The sequence below is a fragment of the Chlamydomonas reinhardtii genome, chromosome 6, assembly GCF_000002595.2.
Source record: "Chlamydomonas reinhardtii strain CC-503 cw92 mt+ chromosome 6, whole genome shotgun sequence".
NCBI lineage: Eukaryota > Viridiplantae > Chlorophyta > Chlorophyceae > Chlamydomonadales > Chlamydomonadaceae > Chlamydomonas > Chlamydomonas reinhardtii.
The window spans coordinates 2,219,691-2,243,898 of NC_057009.1; the positions used below are offsets into that span (position 1 = coordinate 2,219,691).

The following is a 24,208-nucleotide window of genomic DNA, read 5'->3' on the forward strand; positions in this document are numbered from 1 at the left end:
TAAACTCATTCGCTATCACCAACAACTGGGGCTTGTGCGGTCAGCTGAGAACCCGAAGAACACATTTTAACGAGCAGCCTCCGCTGTTGCGTATCACTGAACACTGTACACGGCAACAAAGCTGAAAGCCCAAAAGCAGTGTCACAGGTTCCCAGGCGCCGGGACCGCAGGTGGGGGAGGGAGGGAGGGAGGGAGGGAGGGAGGGAGGGAGGGAGGGAGGGAGGGAGGGAGGGAATAATAATAATTACACTTGGTAGTGGCGAAGCCACTGATGACTAGGGCTGACAAGCCCTAGGGTTGGGTGAGCGCGTTCCACACGCTCACCCCTAGGCACGCCCGACACAGCAGGGGATAAGGCCCCAGGGAGGGAGGGAGGGAGGGAGGGAGGGAGGGAGGGAGGGAGGGAGGGAGGGAGGGAGGGCTGACAAGCCCTAGTGTTAGGTGAGCGCGTTCCACACGCTCACCCCTAAGCACGCCCGACACAGCAGGGGATAAGGCCCCAGTCCTGGTCAAGACAAAAGAGACACGGAGACACAAGGCTCACGCCTTCTCCACCAAAAGAAAGCACCTAGCAGCCAGCAGGCTAGGGCGGAGCCTCAGAGGGGCAGACACAACTGCCTCCTTCACACCACACCACACGTACACACCAGACCAAAACACACGCCAGGAAAAACACCGCCTGCCAAGGCCAGAAACACACACAAGGCCACCCCGCCACAAAAGCCCACCAAACAACGCCCCTGGCCACACAGAGGGAAAGCAAGGCGCTTAGGGCGCATAAAGCAAGCTAACCAAGCCCCCTCAAAAGGACCAGCAGGGGCCGCTCTCTGGCGGAAACCACACCCTGCATCACTGGCCCTGGCGAAGCCCCCCAGCCCAACCACCAGGGAGGGAGGGAGGGAGGGAGGGAGGGAGGGAGGCGAGGCGAGGCGAGGCAGGCAGGCAGGCAGGCAGGCAGGCAGGCACGGAGGGACGGAGGGAGGGAGGGAGGGAGGGAGGGAGGGAGGGAGGGAGGGAGGGAGGGAGGGAGGGAGGGAGGCAGGCAGGCACGGAGGGACGGAGGGAGGGAGGGAGGGACGGAAGGAGGGAGGGAGGGAGGGAGGGACGGAAGGAGGGAGGGACAGAAGGAGGGAGGGAGGGAGGGACGCACGGAGGGACGGAGGGAGGGAGGGAGGGAAACGGATTCCTCGGCGCACAACTGGCAACGAGAGTGCGTATGGGGGCACAGGAAAGACTGAAGGAGGGAAGGAGGGGGTGCAGGGGTCACCGTGAACAAGGTGCTGTGTGTTTCTTTGTTCGTTGTCCGCTAAAACCAACGGTTGAAACCCTTCAACCCTTTACAGGAGTTTTGTGCTGACGCGGCGGTGCCTGCCTACGCCTTCCGCCCTGAGGTGCGCTACTTTGACATCCTGGTCCCCACCGCCGACACCACCCGCTACGGCGCGCTGCTGAGCTGCCTGCTGGCCGTCAAAGGGGGGTATGTGCCCAAGCCTAGCGGAATGAGTCCCAGGGGGAGGGGGAGGGCGAGGGGGAGGGGGGGAGGGCGCCCTATGACGCGGGGATGCATGGCGGCTAGGATTTCCGGTAGGCAGTGGCGGGAGTTCAGCCGCACACACAACCACTGTCATGCCCTGCACGTCAGCCCTCCGTCCTCCCCGCCTCGCACCGTATCGCATACATAGTCCTGTGTGTTTTCTTCCCTTGAGCCATACACACATACCCACACATCTGTATCCCCAAGCGCGACGTCATCTACACCAGCCTGCTGCGGCACATGAGAGCACCGCTTCGCCGCCTCCGCCAAGATGGTGGCGGAGGTGCTGGGTGGGTGGCTGCCGCTCACTGGAAGGGTAATGGCGGCGGCGGCAGGGGCAGCGGCTTGGGCCTCGGCGGGTGGGGCGGCGGCGGCTGCGGTGGGTGGTACGGATGAGGTGCTGGGGGTTGCGCTGCGGCTGCTGGCTTGCAAGAACGTGCAGGTGGGAGGCTATGGAAGGGTTGGAGGGTGTGAGATGGGAGGACTGGGGGTGTTGGGAGGTTGGCACTGGGGAAGTGGGGGTGTTAGAATGGGTCTCCTGCTTTCCCTGCTGGGACGCGGCAACCAGGAGGACCTGAAGGACGGGGTGGGCGCACAGTGCCAGCTTCAGCCCCACCACCACCTGCAATCTCCGCACTCCCGCCCCACCCCAAACTCCACCCAGGTCAATACCAGCAAGATCGGCGCGTGCGGCGGCGATGACGAGCTGGAGCCACACAGGAGGACGCCAGCCGGGCGCGCGACAGGCTGGTCAGTGCTGAAGGTGGGGTGGGGGGAGTCAATCCAATATGAAACCCAAGACCACAGAGCGTGGGGGGCAGCAGGCCGGGCCGGGCGGCAGGGGACGAGGGGGTGACAGCCTTACAATTCCCATGTCCTGAATATTACATGGGCTCGGTCGCATGGCTCCGCATTGCTCGCAATCTGCTCTCCTCTGACTGCTGCACAACCAATTCCAGTACACGGCAAGGCTCACGCCCTGACTACGGTAACAGGTCATTCTCGTGTACTGCATGTGAGGCGAAGCCATTGCGGCACTAACCGGCTTTACGCTCCATGTCTTTCTTGGCTGAGCTCGGCTGTGATAACCCCTCCCCCTGCATACACTCGTCATCCCGAATGCTCCCTTCTCAAGCTCCCCGCCTCGACATATTGGCACACATGCTCTACTGCTGGCGGTGGTGCGCCGTAAGTGCTTCTGGTGTGAGTGTGCCTCTGGGGCCTCTGATGCAGCGATCCATATAAAAAATGTTGGGTCCTGACTCTTGTTTTACAGCCGCCAAGTAGTGAGTTCACAAGGCATCTGACCAGGCCCACGCTGAACAGGCCCCGTTATGCCACAAACCGACAGTAACGGCCAACAACTTGCAAGCCGCTGCAAGTGCCCGCCCCCCTGCTGGCTGATCTAGATGTCTCAACCTTTGTTAGTTGGGCGTGTTCGCCGCCGCTTGCCATGACGACCGTGCTCGTCCTTCCCTTGTACCGTGATCCTGTTACTGACACCTGGAGATACGCCATGCCCTATCTACATACCTCAACGCGCGCCCTGCCCACCCAAGCAGGCTCCCCTCAGCTCACGCTCATCTCACCCTCCGCGCGTCTTTTGGTGCCGGCACTTCTTACCTGGTTGCTGGTGCAGGTGAGCCTGTCACGCAATCACGCAATGCAGTTCTTGGCTTCAGTTATCCGCCTCACACGCGCCTGGGTGCCAAGTGATGATGTTCCTAGCGGATGAACAGTCAGCCCCCTTGGCTGCATGCATGCCCTGGTGGCGTCTAGATGTGTCTGTTGTCGGTTGTCCTACTACACTACGGCCCGCCACATCAAGCACCTCAATTCCCTCCAGGCGCTGGTGCATCCAGCTAGCGAGACCGCTGCGCAGGGTGACTGGGAGCGGAATGGGCAGCAGTCGCAACTGCATTGGTCCGATGTGCAGCAGTGAGAGCGTGCAAGAGACTGGAGAACACGCTGTGCGGTCCTTTGTCGGGTAGAGCAGGTCTGGTTTCGCAATGTACGCAAAGCAGATCCGGTAGTTCTCACTACCCCCAGTAACGGTCACAGCGTGCGGGCGTGTAGCGTCGGTAGCGATGTGTGGCAGGGTTGGGCCTGTTGCCCTCCCAGCTGGTTGAGGCTGTAGCTAGGCTTCAGCAGTTGCTGACTGATTGCGCCCCTTGTAAAGCGGAGATTGTGTAGTTTGTGGAGTGAAGATTGTTGGGTTGTTCGTGGGGAGACAGAGGACCGGTGGGCACGGAGGGAGGGTGCGGCAGGGTGGTGGTGCTCTTGAACACACACACACACACACACACACACACACACACACACACACACACACACACACGCGCGCGCGCACATGTACACATACATACATTTGGGCAGGGCCTTGTTTCCGTTTCATTGCCTAACCACACACACACATACACATACACACACCACAACGCCGCAGCACGCAGAGGTGCAGCGCACCTGCAGGAGACAAGGGTCCACAATTGAGCGCCCGAAGGCGACCGCAGAGCTAATGCCCGTGGATGTCGCAACCTGTTCCTGGCACAGCGTATTCCCAACGCCGTACCCACAGCCCCAAACCAAGAAACCCGGACAGCGGCAGCTGGTAAGCAGCTGGTGCGGGTGGCAGCGGTGGTGGAGGCGGGCCCGCAGGAGGTGGTGGCGGAATGTTTGGGGCGGGCAGAAGGCGCCGGAGGACTTGAGATGGCATGGACATATGGTGCAGCACGGTGGGACGTGCCAGTGCTGGTGGTACCGTGGTAGGACAGCTGCAAAGCTTGGCGGAGGAAGGGGCGGGCTAGAAGCGCAAGTGAAGCCAGCGGAGGGCGAGGCGGGCGGCAAGAAGGAAGGTGGAGCACGCGGTGCTGAGGCGTGGGAGTGGGCGTGGGAGTGGGCGTATGCACTGGGCTGGCCTGCCTTGACCTCTCATGCATTCTGTGGTGAGAGGGTTCGTTACGTGCGTGATGCGGGGACATTCTCTCCCTGCCCGCCCGCCCTTCCCCGATCTTGCCCAGCCTTCCCCCTTGAGCTATGTCCCTCTTCGGCATTAGAAAAGCCTAGCGAAGGCGGCGCAGCAGACGCGCCGCCCTCGCCTCCGCTGTCTTGCGCCGCAACCGCTGGAAGGGCTGCGGGGGTAGGTCGTGGAGGCGCTGCGGCATCGGCCCTGTGCGCCTGGCGGCTGCGTACGCCTACGGATGAGGCTTCCCCTTGTTGCATCAATCAGGTGATGTCCTTCGGGCAGGTGTTGTGTTCTCGGTGGTAAGGCTTACTGTTCTGCCTGGTGCGACCCCAAGAATTAGGCGTGTTGGCTCGGTCGCTTGTTAGGCAGGTCCCATGCCTCATCCCATCGCTCATAGTTGCTTTCCCGTCCGGTCAGCCAGAGGGGTAGCTCTTACGCCCCACACCACCCAAACATTGGTGCAACAGTTCCCGCTTCATGCCGTGTTGCGTTACACTGCGGCTCCTGTCAGACCCCGCGGCCAACAACAAGCATTCCGGCACCCCGCCTGCCAGACCCCGTTAGCCTAGCCAGCGCAGCCGAATGCCTCCACACAGTCTGCCAGCGGCGACTTATATCAGCCGCAGCGTCCATCGGCAGTTTGGGAGGTAACGTGTGTACCTATGTGGACTCGCATGCGCTACTGACCGGTTTCTCTCCTTGCCTGCTAGCTCCGACGCTGGCGTCATGCGTATTTCGCTACCTTAAAGCATCTTCGATAAAAGCACTCGCGTTCCAAGCCAAACGGCCGCGCTATCCTACACAGCTACAGCCTCACAATGCCATACGGCGTGTCCGCCAGTCCGCCCAGCCCGCATTCACACAAGGGAAACGTGGGCCAATAGTCTTGACGCTACGGTGCCGCTCTCCCGGACAAACCCAGTCCACACTACTGCACAAATGAACGGCCGCACTACTCATGCTGCTGCCTACAAGTTCCACTCTCCCGGGTAGCCTAGTAAACACCGGCCGCATACTGTCGTGTCCGTGCGCTCGACATGTCAAATCAGGATGCCACACCTTCCGTCCATATGCATGGCCCTGCTGTGCATATAGTGCTGCCTTACTTCTTCCGGCCCAAACCAGCTGGCCTCCAACGCTAGCTGTTTCTAAAGGGACCAGAAGGCGTGCGCGTGCAAACATTGCTATTCTGCTAGTACTAGGTCGCGTGTGCAGGTGGGACCAGGAGCGACCGGTGAGAGCCCACCCAAACACCCGACGGACCCACTGCGCTCTGCCCGTGGCGCTCTCCCCTCTGCGCTCTCCCAGTCATAATCTCCAGAGCATCGAAACACAACACGCACTCTCACGGAGGCGCCATGCCCGCTAACAGGCGAGCATGCGGCAGCCAGCGCCAGCCACGCTCCTTTGCGTCCAACGAGCTTGGCCACCTGTGCGGGCCGGATGCATTTGCAAGAACAACCGCATCAGCACAGTGCGCGTGCAAGTGTGCAGCGTTGTGGGAGTGGCGTACCCCCATAGCGGGATAAAGGCACGCTCACAGACATCATATGACTTCTTATACGGTTCCGCTGCTACGAGCGCGAATCTGTGGTGCAATCGCATGTGAAGCGCTGTCAGTGCTGCTCCCAAGACGAAGCGGCCACCGTTGCACAACCCCCGCACCTGGTCAGTCGACGGAGAGCATGTTGATTTTGCCGTTGGCAATGGTGACGGAGCCGGGCCGGCCGTCCTGCAGGTCACGCGCCATGTTGAAAGCGCTCCCGAAACGCGCGCGGATGCCGCCCTCGAAGGCGCGGTCGAGCACGTCCAGGCTCTTCAGCTTGACGGTAATGCATTTGCCACGGTTCTTGTCATCACGTGGCTCCGTGATGAGGACGCGCAGTGTGACGTACTGGTCGGGCGCCAGCACGAGGTCCGGGTTGGTGCCCTTGAGCTTCACCCGCTCCCTGACCGTCTGGGGCGACTCCACCACCTTCACCAGGCAGCTCGCGTTGCTGGTGGTCACGCCCGTGGCGTCGGTGTCGTCGCCAGCAGTCTTCAGGCGGCGGAAGAGGGCAGCCTTCGTGGCGGCGGCCTCGACGATTGCAGCGGCGGCGGCCTGCGCAAGAAGTGCGTGCGTACAGCAGCAGGAGGCACGACGCAGGGTCAGCATGAGGCATGCAACACTCAATGTGTGTGTGGGCTGGAACCGCCATAGCAACAAGGGGCGCGCGGCCCCAATGTCCACGCCCCAGCATGAAACCGACCCATATGCCGATGCCCTCGTCCCTCACGACCACGGACCCACATGCAGAGCGCAGGACCTGCTGTTACGGCCCAGCCTCGGCTCAGCCTTGCCTCAAGTGCCAGACGCGGACCTTGATAACCCGACCCGCATCCGTCCCCACCTCATTCCCTAAGACCACGGACCCAGAGGCACAGCGCTTGGCCCCGGCTTACCGGCTGGGTCTGGTGCCTCGCCACAGAGAGGCGCATCTCGCCCATCATGCTGTCCAGCTCCTCGCCGTCCTCGCCCATCATGGCCTCCACCGACATGAGCATGGCACGCGGCAGGAGCGCCAGCACCCCCTCCGCGATGACTGCCAGCACGTAAGCCAGCGGCATGGTCTGAGCGCAGAAGTGCGCTGCCTCCTCGGTGGAGGTGCTGGTGGCGTCGTACACGCCGACGTCGCAGCGCATGCTTGGCCGGGCGGCCTTGTGCGGCGCTCCGCCGCAGCCGCCGCTGGGCCTGGTCGCGGAGGAGGTGCTGCTGGCGGCGGCGGCGGCGGAGGATGAGGATGCCGCCGCCGCGGCGGCGGCGGCGGAGGCGGCGGTGGAGGCGGAGGCGGCGGTGGAGGCGGAGGCGGCGGTTGAGGCCCGCGCGGCAGCCTGTGCGGTGGTGAGGGCCCGCCGGGCCGCCTGTGCAGCGGCGGCAGCCTGGACACGGGGCATGGCGACCTTGATTGCCTCCATGATGTCGTCATACTGAGGGTGTGCGGGATGGGAAGAAAGGAAGGGGAGTGGTGGTCTCATCAATGAATGAAAAGCGGTGTAGGGCCGGCTTAGGCGGGACTTCTGACGATGCTGGTAGGTCAGGCCGTGGCATGCAGTTGAGCTGAACTTGCCCCCGACACACCCGATGCCGGCTTAAGCTGACGCTACGCGTACTGCTTTGCCCTGAGAGCCTCATCGTGCTACACACGCCGGCGCTAGCTGATGATGGACGGGCCTCTAGAACCTCGCCGACGGGACTCACCGACTTGAAGGGGCAGTCGTTGTCCACACCGGCGTTGTACGCGTCCGCCAGCACGTCCTCGATGCTGCTGCGTGCCCTCTTGAGCTTCTCGCGGTGGGCCTGCGCGGCAGGCCGAGATTCCGAGCAAAGGAAAGAAGTAAGGACAGCAGGGAATGAAGCTGGACACGCACGCAGGGGCACACATACGGGGTACGCCGTGTGGACCATTATCGCAGTGCGCAGGCGCTTATAGAGCAAACAGCAATTATAGATATCGCCACGGTGCCTCATCTACCTGCTCCTGCTCGGTTAGTGATATCCCCGGAGCGTTGGCGATGACGAGCTCGGTGTTCTCGAGCCGATCGCCAAGCTCCGTGAGCTGCTGCACGGTGACAGGATCCAAGCTCCTGGCCTCCGCGGCGTGCGGGACGTAGTCATAAATGCACTGCAGCAGCAGCTGCGCGTCGTCCCAGTCAATGGCCGTGCGGGTGGCGAGACGCTTGGCGCTGGCCTCCGCGCGGGGGAACAGACGCACGGCGGCCTTGAAGGGCTTGACGAGTATCTTGACCTCCTCCACGAGCAGCTGGAGGCCAGGAGCGGGAGGTGCGGCGGCGGGGGCTTGGGCGGGAGCGACGGCGGCCATTTTCGCTTGTTAATAAGCGCGTGAGCTCGTGCGTGCGTGTAGGGTGCTGCTAGGAGCTGGTAGGACAGTGTGTGGCGTCTGAAGGATTTGAAGGTATGTGACGTCTGAGCAGAGAGGACAGCGCTTTTATAGGTTTTCCGGGCTTGGGGGGTTTCGGGATGGTCGGGGGTGGTTCGCAGAATCGGCCCACTTTCGCGCGCTTTCTGGCGCCCGGCGCCATCCGCCGCTGCTTTCACCGCCTGGGCCCGCGACGGCAGTCCTGCTTAACAGTCGTGACTCGTGCCGCAACACAGATGCCCTTACGCGTATCACCGGTGAGGGCGTGGCCCGACCCACCGTCGTCTGTTGGAGTCAACCTGTCTGTGGGAAGTCAACCTGTGAAGCTGCCCCTGAAACATCCGCACCGCAGCCTACGCTGTCAGTCTCTGCTTTCTACCTCATGTCAGCAACCTACCGGGACGCCCATAGACAATTGCAGAAGTCAGGCGGAGTTGGGCCTGCCTCCGGTAGTTGGCCTGACCCGTGGCCCGACCCAGATGAACCCAGAACCATTCCGCAACCCAAATCACAAGCGCTGGTCACAACACTGTAAAACTGGTGTTTTCATTGCTGACTGCAAGTAACCGAGGGATGATGAATGATGAATACGGGTGTGTACAGCAAAAAAAACAGCATACGGGGTGCCACGGGTAAGGATGCCACACGTATTCCCCGCACGCTCCAGCCCGACCGGACTCAACCACGCGCACGCCTGACCCGCAAGACAGAACTACTTGACAGTGTCGAGCCGCGTTACGGTCCATCACACCCCGTACCCACCCATTCACATGAATCAGAACCGCAGCACGAACGCCGAGCCGCCTCCGCCGCCGCCTTCCTGGCCTGGCGCCGCTGCCCCCGCCGCCGCTGCCGCCGCCGCCGCGCGCAGCGCCGCCGCCTGCTGTTGCTGCCGGCCCGCAATGAGGCTGGGCAGCGGCGAGGCGCGCGGCCTGAAGTCCAGATACGTGATGTCGCCGGTGCCGCTGCCCACCGCCAGGCCCTCCAGGTGCGTCGCCAGCGCGGCGGCGAAGCTGTGGTGCACGCCGTCCTGTGGTAGGGGCGGGGTGGGTGCAGCGGTGAGTGGTGAGTGGTGGGGTGGTGGAGGGGTGAGTGGTGAGTGATGAGCGGTAGAGGGGTAAGTGGTGAGTGGTGAGCGGTAGAGAGGCGAGTGGTGGAGGTTGGAGGTGAGGGGCACGCGACGAAGGGGCGGTGCGGGAGTAATGCCAACTGGGTCGGGAACTGGGGCGGTATAGAGCGTTCTGATGCGTCTGCGGCAGTGTACGTGAACATATGTGTGAACGCTACGTGTGCCCTAACTAGCGGCGCGCTCTGCACAGCCGTCCACATCCCGTCCACACGTGTTTCGTTCCCCTTGCGCCCGCAACTACAAAGGCACGGTGGCACGACACGCACCTGCAGGCAGATCACGGGTTCCAGCGGCCGCCGATGCGCCGCCACCGCCTGCCGCAGCCGCGCAGCCGCCGCGCCCGGGCCGGCACTGCCGGGCCGCAGCCCCGCCGCTCCGGCACCTCCACCACGCCCCACCTGCTCCGGCAAACCAGTGGTGCTGGAGGCGGAGGAGGTGGAGGACCCTGCTGGGGCTGTGGGTGGCGTGTCGAGGCCGTTGCACTTGTACACGATGAGTCCGTCCCCCATGGCCAGCGTGACTAAGGCGCCGTGGACCAGGCTGATGGTGGTCACTGTAATTGGCGGCAGGGGACAGCAGGTTGCATGGGGGACTAAGGCTGGGTGCGTATGGGATGATGTGGGTCCTTGTGTCTGGACCCAGGTCAGTTCCCAAACCCAGATCCAGAACCCCCGCTCCGAAGACATGGGGTGCGGACCATAGGGCTGGGGGGGAAGGGCCGCCAGGCTGCCCAAGCGCGGCGGCATCAGGCCGTTGAAACCGGGACTCGGTAGCACCCCGTTGCTAATGACTCGGCACGTCGCACAGCATACGGTGAACAAGAAACCCCAGTGTCCCTGCATCCCCATCACCGCATGCAAGAAGCGCCGCCACTCACCCGGCCCACTGTGGTCCTCTAGCGCCACCAGCGCTACTCCGCTCAGCGCGTCCCACACCCGCACCTCCCGAACGCTGCCCGTCACCAGCACCAGCCGCTGAGAGGGCGGCAGCACTGCGCCGCGTCGCCGACGCCTGCCTAACTGTGCTGCATCGACGCTGCCGCCGGCAGCGGCCCGCTTGGGCAGCAGCGCTGCGCACGCGGTATTCGCACTGGCGTCTGGTAATAACGGCGACATCAGCGACGGCGGCGCCGCCAGCCCGAGGCCGTACTGCCCTGGCGGCAGCGCCTTGCCGGCGGCGGCGGCGACTGGCGGCGGCACCGCCGCACTGACGTCTAGGTCTGGCGGCAGCAGCTGATCATCACAGGCGGCGGCGGCGGCGCGGGGCAGGTAGCCGAACTTGACGGACAGCACACCCACCTGCGACCACAAGAGCGGGTTGCGAGGTGAAGGGAGAGGGAACAGGCAAAGAGCAGCAAGAGCAGGGAACAAGCGGGGACTGTTGGGTGGGCGTGCACAGCAGGTGAGCAGCAGCCAGTAGGTTTGGGAAAGCATCTAGGCCCGCAGGTTCACAAAAGCATAAAAGCCCCAAGCCTTACGAAAGCATTAAGTCAGTGGGGCGTTCGCAGTGGCGGACGCCTGGCCCCAGATGCCCTTTCCCCCAGTGCCACCACCACAACCATCTTTACCACAATCTTATAACGCCATGCAACTCGCTGCCAACAGACCCGCCGCTCACCGTGTGGCCCTTGAGGGTGCTCAGCACGGACGCAGACGCCAGGTTCCACACACGCACCACGCCGTCCGCGCCCCCCGTCGCCACCAGCCACACCGGCAGCGCCGCAGCCGCCGCGGCCGCGGCCGCCGCCGCCTTGTTCGCCCTTGTCACGCTACCCAGGCCATCAATCGGGTCGCCGTTGGCATCGAGCCGTGCGTCCGGCGACGTACGTGAGGAGCCCGCGGCCCCAGGCCGCCCTCCTGCTGCTGGTAGGCTGGCTGCCGCTGCCGGTGTGCCTGCTCCTGCAGGCGCCTCCGGGGTTGCTGCTGAAGCCATTGGAACCTGGGATGCGGGCGCGGGCGGCTCCACCAGACTGGTGTTGAGCAGGTGCACCAGGGACGAGAGCAGGTCCACATGCGCGGCCAGCACCTGCGCAGCCACATACACAAACAGCAATGGCCGTGGCGTGTGGGTGTCACAGACGTGGGCCCAGCCGAGCACAGGAGCAGAATGCCTGCATGGTCGGTGTCAAACCGCAACCGGGAACCATACCAACCAGGGAGAGGGCGTGCGCGCAAGGCTGAATTACAACCAACCTTACCTCATCGGGCCTCGCGCTGGCGTTGTTAGGCGCATTCACAACCCCGCCCGCGGGAGGCGGCGCTGGCTGCCCGCCCGGCCCCGGGCCTGCCAGATGCGGAGACGGCGGTGCGCCCGCTGCACGGGGCGGCGCGGGCGGCGGCAACACACCCGCAGGCACTCGGGTCACGTCCATACACAACACCGGAGAGCTGTGCCCGCACAGTGTCGCCATCGCCTCCACCACCTGCGTCGGCGCCCGCGCGCCAGCTCCGTCCGCCGCTTCGCCTGCCGCGCCTGGTGCCGCCACCTGCCCTTGCCCCTGCCCCTGTCCTTCACCGCCCAATGCTGCTCCGTCCCCTGCGCCCGCCGCGCGCGGTCCTGCTACAAGCGCTCCTCCTCCTCCTCCGTGCTCTGCTGCCTGCCTCCCGGCAACTGCGTCCTGCGCCGCGGCGAAGGCCGGCAGCTGCCACAGCTTGGTGCTGCCGTCCCTGCTTGAGCTGACAAGCACGCTGCTGCCCGTGAGCGGGTGGCAGCTCCACACCACGTCGCTGTGACCCGACATGGCCCGGAGCAGTGTGCGGCTGGGCACGTGCCACAGCCGGATGCAGCCGTCCACGCAGCCCGTGACAACCCAGTCCTCCCAAGCCGGATCGTACGGCGCATCGTGCGGCGGGATCATGGCAGTAGCAGCGGCGCCTCCAGCGTTGAAAAGCGCCGTGCTTGTGCCGCCGCCCCTGCCAAAGCTACTGTCATTGCCACTCCAGGGCTGCAGCTGCTGCTGAACAGGGTCAGATGTTTGCCTCAGAGGGCTGTTGCCTGTGCCGCCGTCGCTTTCGGTGTTGGGCTGCTGTGGGCCGGCGCCGTGCTGGTTGCGCGCTAGCGTGGAGAGCGGCACCAGCTGCGGCGCGGGGTGTTGGGACGTGGGCGCTGGCGCGTTGGGCGCGTAGGCGAAGCGCACGTTGGTCACTTCTGCAGGGTGGTCCAGCAGCGCGGCGGGAGACTCGGCCTCGCTGGAGTAGCGCCACGCCGCCACCCGCCGGTCCGTGGAGGCTGCGCGGTGTGAGGGCGGGGGCGTGTGTGAGGGCGCGAGGGGCTGAGGCGGCGCAGCGGTTCAAGGACATGGTCGCATGGATCTGGCGACGCTGCGAGGCCCCCACATGCCCGCCGCAAGACCCTCCAGCTCCTCTCACACCTCCTCCCCACAGCCCTAGCCACTCACCTGTGACCACCACGTGCCGCCCCGCCGCCATGGATGTCACCCAGCCCGTGTGGCCGCGGTACCGCCGCACCACCCGCACCTGCTGCGGCGGCGCAGCCGCCACCACCCCTCCTCCACCTCCTCCACCTCCTCCAACCTCACTCGGCCCCAGCGCGAACACACGCACGCTGCCATCCCAGGCGGCGCTGCACAGCACCGGGCCCCAGGGCTCCACCCACTGGAAGGCCAGGCACTCCACATTGCTGCTGTGCTCGCGCAGCTGGCTTTCGGCGTAACGGCCGCTGGCCCAGTTTGACTCGAGCCGCCGGTTGCGGCCCAGCATCGCCTTCAGGTCCAGGGCCGGCTGCAGCAGCGCCGCTCTGGAGCCCCCGGCAGTTGTGGAAGCTGCGGAGCAGGTGGCGGAGGAGGCAGCTGCGCCCGGCGGCTTGCCCGGCGGCGGTCGGGGCATGTGCAGCGCCGCGCCACCGCTTCCGGTCGCGCCGCCGCCTGCGCCTGCGCCCTGCTGAGGAGAGTCCTGTGCTTGCGCCTGCAGGCGGTCCAGGAAGCCTGACCGCAGGCCGCCGAGGAAGTCTTCGTGGCTGCCCGCGACGCCCGCCGCACGCACCGCCTTCACCGCCCGAATGCCGCGCACGCCCGCCACTGCCCGCGCGCCCAGGCCGGCGCCACGTCCTGGACTCTCGGGCTCGCCGCCCTCCTCGCCTGCCGTTCCCGTCGACTGAGCCTGCTGCTGATGCTGCAGCGCCGTGCCATCTACACCAGCGCCCCTTGCGGCCGTGGCGGTGGCGGCCACGTAGGCTGCGTATGGCAGCGGGTAGCCGGCGGCGCACAGCTGCCGCACCCATAGCCAGGGCTCGCGCGAAGCGCGGCGCCAGGCGCGGCACACGGCGCTGGCCGTGGCCAGGCTGCGGGCTGGCAGTGCCTTCAGCACCTCCATCAGGCACTCGTGCGGCAGCGAGCCCAGGCCGCTGCTGCCGCTGGTGGTTGTGGTGGTGGTGGTGCCGCCGAACACCTGCGCCCAGGGCCAGGACTCCATGCCTGGGCCCTTGACAACAGGTGCTGATGTTGCTGTTGGAGCTGTTGCTGCTGGTGGTGGTGCTGCTGCTGCTGGTGTTGCTGGTGGTGGTGGTGGTGGTGCGGTTGCTCGCGCAGGCTGCGCAGCAGGTGTTGGCGTTGCCGGCGCTGTTGGCGCTGCCGGTGCTGTGGGTGCTGCGGGCGCCAATTGGTCCAGTATGCTGCTGCCCGCCGCCACCAGACCGCCGCCGTGTGGCGGTGCGCCTGCCCCCTGGCGCAGGTGAGGCGTGGGCCGCCCCCGAGCCATCGCGCCTGCGCCGCCGGCGCCGCTGCCGCCCAGCGAGGGCCGCTCCGACGGCGGCTGCGGAAGCAGCGGCGGGCGTGGGACCACTGCCGGCTCCCCAGCGGCTGCAGCCACCGGCGCAGCAGTGGCGTCGACAGATGTTGTGGCTGTTGCTGCTGTTGCGGCTGCCACCGCTGAGCCCAGAGCTGGGGGCGCATTGGGTACAGGCGGGTCCGGCTGCAGCAGAGGCGGGGCGTCGCCGAGCAGGCGAGCAAGCCGTGGGTTTATGCGGGGCCCGCCGGACACTAAACCTGGCCCTGGACCGCCCGCCCCTGCGCGTTCAGCTGGCGGCTGAGCAGATGGTGGCTGTGGTGTTTGCGGCGGCTGCGGCTGAAGGGGTGGATGCGGTGTCAGCCCCGGGGCAGGGGATGTAGAGCTGGAGCTGCCCGCGCCCTGCGCGGCTGCACCCGCTGCCGATACTGCCTGTTTCGTCGCCGCCGCCAAAGCCGCGCATTGGGTTTTGTGGTGCGCCCAATGGTCCTTTTGGCCTGTGCATGTGTAGAAGGGTTGAATGTCAGGGCTTTGTTAGGCAGCAGCGGAAGCGGAAGCTAAGTGAATGCCATAGCACGCGGGCCAGCGGAGCGACACGCCACGCGGGTTCACGGCCACACAGCAACCCTCGCCGGCTCCTCCATCGAGTAATCATGCATCTTTCCTTGAGACCATGACCACCACTAAGTTAGGTGGGGACAAGCTGAGTCCGAAGCTCCCAGCGAGGAGTAACCAACGGTGGGGCCAGAGCCAGGGCCAGCGTGCCTACAGGCCACAGTGCGTCCTGCTCGCCCCAGCGCCGCTTCAACCCACAACGCTCACATTCACGGCTGCAGTAGCGGGCAGACTTGCACTTGCCGCAGCGGAACAAGGCCTGTTTTGGACAGCATTCGCACTGGGAAGCCATGGGGCCCCTCAGACAGGTCAGCCGCGAATCCTAGACGCTGAGTGCAATCGCCACATACTGCATTCATAGCTGCCCATAGTGCGGTTGCACTATCAGGCAATGCGCATCGAAGCAGAGGAAGATGGCCTTTCGTGGTGATGCGTTGTTGGGCCTCAGCCGGATAGCTCTACATGTCTGTGAGTCAGTACCTGTGGGGATATCGTTGAGCTACTCGGCTTTGGGAAAAGAGTGCAATGCCAAGTTTGGTGATGCAAGTTACAATTGCGAGCACCGAACAAATGGAGCAAAACTGCAAGTAATAGTTTCATAGGAGACGCCAAATCCTTATTAGATAACCCTGTGTTTGGCTCGCGGCGAGGCGCTCGGCCTCGAACAGCGCTAGTTTGCCGCAGATCAGCGCAGAAGCTCTGTACATATCCTTTGTGACACAAAATAAGCTACCCCGCCTATTAGGCGGTGACTTAGTGCCGCCTGCCGAATGGCGCCCAAGGTTCTCAAGGCGACAAAGGGCAGCCGGAGCGGCGCGAATGACGGCAAGAAAGGCTCCAAGGCTGCGGGCATTGGGGCCGTGGTGGAGGGAGGCGCCATGGCCACCGCGGTGTTGCAGCGAAAGGCCGTGGGCTCGCTCTCAGGGGGCGTGGAGGCGCAAGTACGCACCCTGCTGCGGGTGAGTCCAAGCCCCGTGCGGGCCTCCTCCCCCTTTTACCGCAACTCCAGTCGATCTCGCAGCTTGAGGCGGTGGCGCAACGCTTGCATCTGCATGCAAATCAGCCTCCGGCGCGCGGCATCGGTGCAATCCGCTCACGCATGTGTTGATGCATGTTGCCTTGCCGGCTTGCCGCCCGCCTTGCTTCTACTTCACACGCACACACACACACACACACATACACACAGTCTTTGTTGTTGATTTTCCTTTTGCTCTCACACACACACACACACACACACACACACACACACACACACACACAGGAGCTCCACCGTCAGGAGCTAGCGGCACAGCAGGCGCACCACTCCCAACACCAACACCAACACCGCAGCCACGAACCGCACAACGCCCACCAGCAGCAGCAGCAGCAGCAGCAGCCGCCTCAGGCGGTGGCGGTGGACGGGCGTGTGCTCGCGGCCTTCTCGGGGTTGTGGGACGCGCTGGCGGCCGCCGGCTTTGGGCCGGAGCACGTGAAGCGCGTGTTCATGGAGCTGCCGCGGGTGAGCGGGGCGGGAGGGAGGGAGGGAGGGAGGCAGGGAAGGAGGGAGGGAAGGAGGGAGGGAAGGACGGAGGGAAGGAGGGACAGATAAAGGCGGGAAGCAGGGAGAGGATGACGGAGGGAAGGAGGGAGAGGATGACGGGAAGGAGGATGGGGGTGGCCGTGAGCGTGGCGGGAGCTGTGCTGGGAATGTGCCTATGATTACGGGCGGCTGCGTGGCACACATCACACCACGCCACGCCTTCGCCAGTAGTACGTATACCGGTCCACTTGCCACTCACCTACCCTGCGGGTGGAAGGAGGGCAGGAGGGCGAGGTATGGCATGGCGGCCTACTGTGGGGTGGTGTGGGGAGTTGTGGGGAGGTGTGGGGAGGCAGTATATGTCGGTGGAGGTGCGGCAGCGCCTGTGCGCGTGTGTGCGGTTGGGACCGTGTACGGGCCCAGCGCAAGGGCAGTCGCTGTGCGGCGTCTGTCAGGAAAGTCCGAAGCGACCCGCCCTCCCCAACCCAGCACCTACAGGTGCCGCGCGTGCTGCGCGCGCGCACACACACACACACACACACACACACACACACACACACACATCCTCTGTTCCTGCCCGCAGACGTCGCACCCCTCCCTGGAGGCGGCCCTGGACTGGCTGTGCCTGCACCTGCCCGCCACCGAGCTGCCCAGCCGCTTCAAAAGCCTGGGCGCGGCCGGCGCCGCCGGCGCCGCACCTGTGCGCATCCTGTCCGTTGCTACAGCCGGATCCGCAGCAGCAGCAGCAGCAGCAGCAGCTGGCGCGGGCGCGGGCGCTGCTACTGCCGGTGGGACGCAGCCGGGGGCGGAGGGCAAGGCAGACCGGCCGTGGGATGCGGACTCGGATGACGAGGGCGGCGGCGGCGAGGAGGCCGATGGGGAGGAGGAGACGGAGGCGGAGGAGGCGGGCGCGGGCCAGGCCGGGGCAGCTGGTGGCGGTGGTGGCGGCGGCGGCGGGGTGGCGGCGGGCGCTGGCGGCGCGGCCATGAAGGAGTGGATTCTGAGGTACATGGACGACCAGGCCAGCAGCGGCGGCGAGGAGGAGGATGGCGGCCAGGTGGGGGTGGGGCGGGATGCTTGAGTGGGTGGGGTGATGGGGCGTTTTCGTGGCACATGAAGTGTGTTATCTGGGTCGTAAAAATTGGCAGTGCGCATCGGTGGCGGCAGCTGGGACGGTTCATGGGACACAACCGCGGCGCAGCGCACGTAACGGTTTAGGACGCCCCTAAACCTTCAAGCAAGAGCAGAACACCTACGCGTCTCCCTTGAACACACACACCTGCCTCCCACAGGCCAAGCCCGGCTCCTCCGCCTCCTCGCTGGCGGACTTTGAGTGGGAGCTGTGGGGTGACCCGCGCGAGGTGGCGCGGCGGCGGGCGGAGCGCGGGCGGCAGCGGCTGCCCCCGGACCAGGCGCGGCAGGCGCTGGCGGAGGAGTGGGCCAAGACCAAGGAGGTGGCGGCCAGGGCCAAGTCCGCGGGTGAGGCTCGCGAAGGGGTGGGGGGACGAGCTAGCTTGGAGATGGGATGGGGTTACGTTGTTATGGGATGGAATTGAGCATGGGGAAGGGGAAGTATGTGTGTATGTGTATAGATCGGGAACGGGCATTCCAAACAGCCTGCAGGCAGCGGTCAGCCATGCGGCTGCGTTGCTGCTGTTCGAGATCTTGATCTCCATACTCAGACGCCGGTCATGTGTACTGTGGTCGTGCTGAGACGCAGGCGACAAGGCGCGTCAGAAGGATGCCGGGCTGATGCTGCGAGACCTGAAGCAGGTGCGTGTGGCTGAGGCGGGTGGGGCCGGGAGGCGCAGGCCAGTGCGGGATGCACTTACCTGTTACTCGGCGTCTAGGCGACACAGAATCAACTGTTCAGTGCCTCGCCAGCCCACATGCCCACGGAACCTATTGTTGCGGCGGCACCGTCAATCACTCCTTGCCTCCATTGCCGCCTCGCCACCGCTGCCCAACTGCACCCCACAACCTCACCAGCACCGCACCTGCACAGCGCAAATGCACGGCTGACAAGTGCATCGCGCTCACGTCATGGGCATTTCACAGGAGATGGCGTCTATGAAGGTCACGGAGCAGCAGCTCGAAGCGATCCTGTCAGGAGCTCCAGTGCTGCCGGCGGCCACTGCTGCTGCTGCCGCCGCCACGCCGGCTGCCGGCAAGGCGGCAGCAGGCAAGGCTGCGGCAGGCAAGGCCGCTGCAGCCTCTGCGGCTGCGGAGCCCGGTAAGGACAAGGATAAAAACAAGCACAAGGATAAGGACAAGGAAAAAGAGAAGAGCAGGGACAAGGAGAAGGGCAAGGACAAGGAGAAGAAGGACAAGAAGAAGGACAAGGACAAGGGCGACAAGGGCGATAAGGAGAAGAGTAAGAAGGAGAAGCGGAGAGAGGAAAAGCGTGAGAAGCATCGTCAGAAGCAGCAGGAGGCGTCGTCGGAGGAGGACGAGGAGGACGACGGCGACGAGGAGGAGGCCGCAGGTGTGGCGGGCGGTCCGGGTAGCGGGTGGTTGGGGCGGCGGCAGTGGCGCCCGCTTTGTCCTGTGGAGCGGGATTGGGATGGGCGAGCACCTGCACTGGAAATGCTGCCTCTCCTGTTGCCGTACTAGTAAGGTAACAAGCTGCCCACTATTGCAACGGTACCAATTGCCTTGATTCCTTGAACCTTGCAGCCCCCGCTCCCGGTGCGGCCTCTGCCGCCGCCGCCAACGCGCCGCCGCCGCCACACCGCCGGCCGCCGCCCAAGCCGGAGCCGGAGGAGATTCCGGAGAGCTGGGAGGAGCACGAAGCTGAGCAGGAGGAGCCGGAGGCAGCGCCGGCACAGCAGCCAGAGCAGCAACTGGAGGCAGCAGGGGCGGAGGCAGGCGGCAGCAGCGGCGCGGAGCAAGAGGAGGATGGGGCGGCTGAGATGGAGACGTCGGAGAGCGACGCTCCGCAGCAAGGGAGGGCGCGGGGCCGGGCAGGCGTGGAGGCAGGCGGGGATGGGGGTGACCACATGGAGCTGGGGTCAGAGGCGGAGCCGCGGGAGCGAGGCGGCCGGCGGGGCGACGGGGAGGACGACGCAGAGGGCGCGCCCGCGTTCGATGTGTTCCCCGACAACGCCACCTCAGCGCCGGTGAGATGGACAGGGAGGGGCCAGGGGGGCGGCGGTGCTGCTGGAGGCAAGGGCGGCTGCCCAGCGCATTGTGTTGTGCAGAGGAAGCCGGGTACGGGGTAGGTCCAGGACGTAAACCGGCCGGTGCACGGCCGCACTTCTTGGCCGGTTATCCAGCGCTAAACTACCAAACTGGTGGTATACGTCACGTGGATAAACATGGCCCCACGGTCAACAGCAGCTTGGATTCGCAGCTTTCACTGCGTTGCCGCCCGCCTGCTGCAGGGTGTGTCGGAGGCCGCCGCCGCGGCCGCCTCCAAGCCCAAGCCCAAGGATGATGACGAGCCTTTCCTGCTGCCCGGGCTGTTCGACGAGGACCTCAACGCCGCTGACGGCGCTGAGGCCGCCGCCGCGCCGGCGCCCTCGGCACTGCTGCGCGCGGCCGCCGCGGCGGCGGAGGCAGGCGCGGGCGGCAAGAAGGCGGCCGGGGGCAAGAAGGCGGCGGGCGGCAAGCCCGCGGCGGCGCCTGCACCGGTGAGCGCACGTGTAACTCGCACTTGATCAGTAATGCTGTTGTCGGTTTAGAACGTTTTTCAAGTTCTGGGCAGTATTACGCTCCGTCTCCCTCCCCCTATCACGATGTGCCCTCTGATGCCGGTTACGCAATCCGTTAAACCGAAAATCCGTGATCCCCAGGAGCCGCCCAAGACGCCCCGCGCGCTGCTGTCCCAGCTGTGCATGAAAATGGCCTGGTCGCAGCCGCGGTACGAACGGCTGGCGGCGGCGGCGGCGGCGGAGGGCGGCGGCGGCGGCTTCCGCTACAACGTGGTGCTGGACCTGGGGCCGGCCAGGTAGGCGTGTGCGTGTGCGCAAGTGTGTGCGTGTGTGTGTGTGTGTGTGTGTGTGTGTGTGCATGTGCGTGCGTGTGTGCGTGTGTGTGTGTGTGTGTGTGTGTGTGTGGGTACTGGTGGTGTGTGCGTGGGTGTGTCTGTGTACTAGAATGCCACACGGGGAGAGGGTGGACGCTGTGCAAGCAGTCATTGCATCGCATACGGTAGGTGGCTTCAGTACTCACTGGGGTGACGTGCTCCCGCTGCAGGGGTGTTGCCAAGAAGCGCAACCTGTACGGCGTGCGTGTGTATTCCATACCCTCCCTGGAGCAGCCCGAGGGGCCGCCGTTGCACCGCTCCTGGCCCGAGCCGCCGGCTGCGCAGGTGTGTATGGCTTGGAGCTTGTGCAACCCGGCCACGCTCTTGGCCTTTCCTTTCGTATTCGTGGCATGCTGGGTGCTGGGTGACATGTCGGATGCCGAGCGCGAGTTGCGAACGCCACTTGACCGGTGGGATCGACTATTGGCCCGGTCCCTTGACCGTTGGCAATTGGCCAGTTGTGCATGACTGTGGTGCATGGGTGTTTCTAGCGGTTCGGCTTTGCGCTGATGCCGCAAACGGTGACACCATGTCCTTCCCCGTCTCGTCCTCCGCCTGTCTACAGGACGCGGCCGCAGCACGAGCGCTGTACGAGGTGGCGCCCCCGCTGCAGCTGCAGCAGTCCACTTTCCAGGTGGGCACCGACACGTGCGGCTGGCGTGCGTGATCAATTTCAATTCCAAGACGGGAAGAAGATGCAGTAGATTGGGATCACGGCGTGCGTCCCCATGTTGAATTAATGCCCCTGTGTCACTGTCCATTCGGTTGCACTGCACCCCAGGCTATGGCGCCCGAGTGGCGGCAGCTGTGGTTGGACTGGGAGGCAAACGACGGCGCGGCGGCGTTGGCAGCGGCAGCGGGCGCCGCCGGCGCGGCTGCGGCCGCGGCCGGCTCCGCTGCCGCCGCCGCCAAGGCCGCAGAGGACGAGAAGCTGTCCGTGCTGCGGGAGCTGCTGTCGCAGCCGGCGGTGCCGCCGTCCGCTCCGCCGGTGTGGGCTGCGCCCGCGGCGCCCGTCTTTGTCGGCGTGGCGGCGGCGCAGAGGGCCGCAGCTTCCGAGGCCGCCGCCGCGGCAGTGGCGGCGCCAGTGGATGTCGCTGCCTCGGCTGCCGCGCCGGCAGATGCCGCACCAGCGCCGTGTGCGCCGTCCCCGCCGGCAGTAGCAGCAGTAGCAGCAGCAGAAGGCGCGCTGGCGGCAGCTGCAGCGGACGGCGGGGACTCGGAGGATCCGGAGGCCGCCGCGGAGGCGGAGGTGGCGGAGGCAGAGGCGCGCGGGCGGCGGGATGTGAACGAGCAGGAGGACGATGAGGAGGACCGGGAGATGGAGGACCCGCACGGGGAGCATGCAGAGCCCATGACGCACCACGACGGAGACGCCGTGGAGCAGGAGGAGTGGGAGGACATGGTCGCAATGGGCCGGCAGCAGCAGGGACAGGGCGTGGAGGACGAAGCCGCGGCGGCCGTGGAGGCTGCGGAGGAGGCGGAGCGCGCGGCCGCGGAGGCGGAGGCAGAGCGGGAGCAGGTGGGTGCTGCTAGGGTAATGCACCGGCGCTTGGTGGCAGTCCTTGTGGCATGGGCAGACGTGTTGCTTCAAGTTCTAAACCGCACCGTATCCTTGCGTTCTTTCTTTGCAACGCTGACCTCACTCCGGGTCACATGCCCCAACCGTGTGATCCCAAAGGCGGCGGCGGCGGCGACGGCAGCGCGGGAGGCAGAGCTGGCGGCGACAAGCGCGGCGCTGCGCAAAGCCATGGAGCGGTGGCAGGTGCGGATGCGGGGCTGCGGGGGCGGGGCTGCGGAGCCGGGACGATGGAGTATGGGTGCGGCGGAATGCATGTGTGTTCACCTTCACGTGCGTGCTTGCCAACGAATCCCACGAGCGTTGTTAGCATGGCGAAACACCTGGATCCCCGCCTGTCGCAGGCGCGCAGCAATGCCCCGCGCCTCCGCCTCATTACCCTGGCCCGGTGGCCCTGCTGACGCCCCTTCCTCCCTGCCTACGTCCGGCCTGTTGCCGCCGCGCCTGCAGGCCAGCCCTGCCGGCCGGGCCATGCAGGAGGCGCGTGCGGGCCTGCCCATTGCGGCGGTCCGTGGGGAGGTGCTGGCGGCACTGCGGGATGGAGACGTGGTGGTGGTCAGCGGTGAGTAACAGGATGTGGATACCTGTGTGCGTGTGTACGAGTGTATTTGAGAACTTGCAGGGATATGTAGTTGATGTGCATGTTCTGTTGTTGTGCCGCTTTTCGTGTGCTGGGGCTTTGACTGTTTGGAAGGAGTCCAGGCCTTGCCTAGTCCTGGCAATGGACGCTGGGTACTGTATTATCAGAGTGCACCAGAATCGACAGCGTCCATTGCATGTGATGCCTCTCCGACAGGCGACACGGGCTGCGGCAAGACAACTCAGGTGGGCGAGGGCCTGGGACAAAGGGTTTACTCACATAGGGTACTCTTGAGCAAGGAAGGTCTCCATTCCGTAAACCTGACCTGCCCTGAATAAGCGTGCATAATCTATGCATGCGCAATGCCCCCGATGCACACCGACTAACATCATAGCCATATCGCACTGGGCGAGTCCTGACGGCATTCAATGGAATGCAATAAGGGAGGGCCAAACCAGCCCATGCTGCAAGCCGCCTCACGCTGACGCTCAGCCTTCCTGACCGAGCATTCACTCTCATACTACGTCGGTTTTAATACTGCAATCTTCGTGGCATTCAGTGATATCCCCACCGATCAAGTCATAATGCTACAGCCGTCCGCAAACACATACCGTACACACATACCCGTGCACTTCAAGCACTGACGCCACCCCACTACAAAACGGCCATCACACATAGCAGAACGACTTCACTCGGTGCACACTTGCTCACGCCCTCAACCACGCTCAGCACACTCCTAGTACTTCGACACGATAAGCGAACTTCCGCGGTGCGTCAAGTTAGGACGAACGCCAGGAAAGCAATGAGGACAGCAAAAATTTCAGTCCCTCCGGTTCCTGTGAACACCTTCACAGGCAGGTTTCACCACATCACCATACACCCAAAGCCCTTTATTACTGGAGAGAGGATGTCAATGACAACCGGGCCTCACCTATGGGGCATTATCATAGGCCACGCGCAACGCCACACTACCTGTCTTGCTCGCACATCGACAACCACATGCCGGCGCCCTTCAGTCTATCCACAAGCGGGAGGGGTGCGAGTTTTCGCAAAGCTGGGTCGCATAGCGCCCACAGTCCTGCTCCGCTGATGCTACGCATGCCTGTGTCCCGTGAGTGTGTGAGGGGAGGGATCGGCCGGGAGTTTGCGCATAGGCAAGCACAGCGTTGGGACTACGGCGGGCAAAAGCTTCACGCCCACGGCCGACGGCCACGGCTAACGCACCTCCATAGCTTCAGCCTCGCACTCCTCAACGGCTCGTGGGTCCTTTCTCCCTGCGCATACAAGCACGCGGCACCGTGGTGGATCGGGATCGCATGGGCACGGGGCCAGAACCCGCGGCACACCAGGGCTGACAACGGGGCGCACACGTTGGCGCCCAACACCAACCTGGCCAGAACGGTAGGAACCTCTGCCAGCTGGGTCCCCGGCAGGCGTCCATAGCCTTAATGACGCACGGTCCCCTGCACGCACGCGTGAGTCGCATAACGTTCAATCGAAAGCACGCAATGCCTGCACTTTGCAGTTCCTTCCTCTGTCTTACCTAGCCCCGTGTATGCAGTTGCTTGTGACTTGCACTCGGCATGCCGCAATATGTTTTGTCCGCT

General features: G+C 64.9%; 4 protein-coding genes across 4 annotated transcripts; 2 read left to right on the plus strand and 2 right to left on the minus strand.

Annotated features, from left to right (window-relative positions):
• The first annotated feature begins 21 nt into the window (after positions 1-21).
• On the plus strand, positions 22-4,973 carry CHLRE_06g266276v5 (uncharacterized protein). The gene is made up of 6 exons (XM_043062865.1): positions 22-170; positions 1,806-1,976; positions 2,199-2,297; positions 2,494-2,549; positions 3,174-3,792; positions 3,978-4,973. The coding sequence occupies exons 2-4, from the start codon at positions 1,806-1,808 to the stop codon at positions 2,515-2,517; spliced, it is 294 nt and encodes a 97-aa protein (XP_042923571.1). The 5' UTR covers positions 22-170; the 3' UTR covers positions 2,518-2,549; positions 3,174-3,792; positions 3,978-4,973.
• Position 4,974: 1 nt separating this feature from the next.
• Positions 4,975-8,461, minus strand: CHLRE_06g266300v5 (uncharacterized protein). Its single transcript, XM_043062866.1, has 5 exons — positions 8,009-8,461; positions 7,735-7,833; positions 6,939-7,463; positions 6,162-6,597; positions 4,975-5,926 (listed from the first exon to the last, which is right to left on the minus strand). The coding sequence occupies exons 1-4, from the start codon at positions 8,354-8,356 to the stop codon at positions 6,166-6,168; spliced, it is 1,404 nt and encodes a 467-aa protein (XP_042923572.1). The 5' UTR covers positions 8,357-8,461; the 3' UTR covers positions 4,975-5,926; positions 6,162-6,165.
• A 54-nt stretch (positions 8,462-8,515) lies between these two features.
• On the minus strand, positions 8,516-15,411 carry CHLRE_06g266350v5 (uncharacterized protein). The gene is made up of 7 exons (XM_043062867.1): positions 15,107-15,411; positions 12,940-14,781; positions 11,740-12,770; positions 11,160-11,567; positions 10,420-10,840; positions 9,809-10,095; positions 8,516-9,443 (listed from the first exon to the last, which is right to left on the minus strand). The coding sequence occupies exons 1-7, from the start codon at positions 15,189-15,191 to the stop codon at positions 9,189-9,191; spliced, it is 4,329 nt and encodes a 1,442-aa protein (XP_042923573.1). The 5' UTR covers positions 15,192-15,411; the 3' UTR covers positions 8,516-9,188.
• A 110-nt stretch (positions 15,412-15,521) lies between these two features.
• Positions 15,522-22,943, plus strand: CHLRE_06g266383v5 (uncharacterized protein). The gene is made up of 16 exons (XM_043062868.1): positions 15,522-15,858; positions 16,161-16,397; positions 17,002-17,475; positions 17,711-17,897; positions 18,139-18,191; positions 18,477-18,903; positions 19,095-19,537; positions 19,802-20,050; positions 20,213-20,367; positions 20,616-20,730; positions 21,011-21,079; positions 21,227-21,964; positions 22,124-22,207; positions 22,472-22,583; positions 22,818-22,846; positions 22,905-22,943. Exons 1-16 carry the CDS (start codon positions 15,670-15,672, stop codon positions 22,917-22,919), a joined length of 3,576 nt encoding a protein of 1,191 aa, XP_042923574.1. The 5' UTR covers positions 15,522-15,669; the 3' UTR covers positions 22,920-22,943.
• Positions 22,944-24,208: the final 1,265 nt, after the last annotated feature.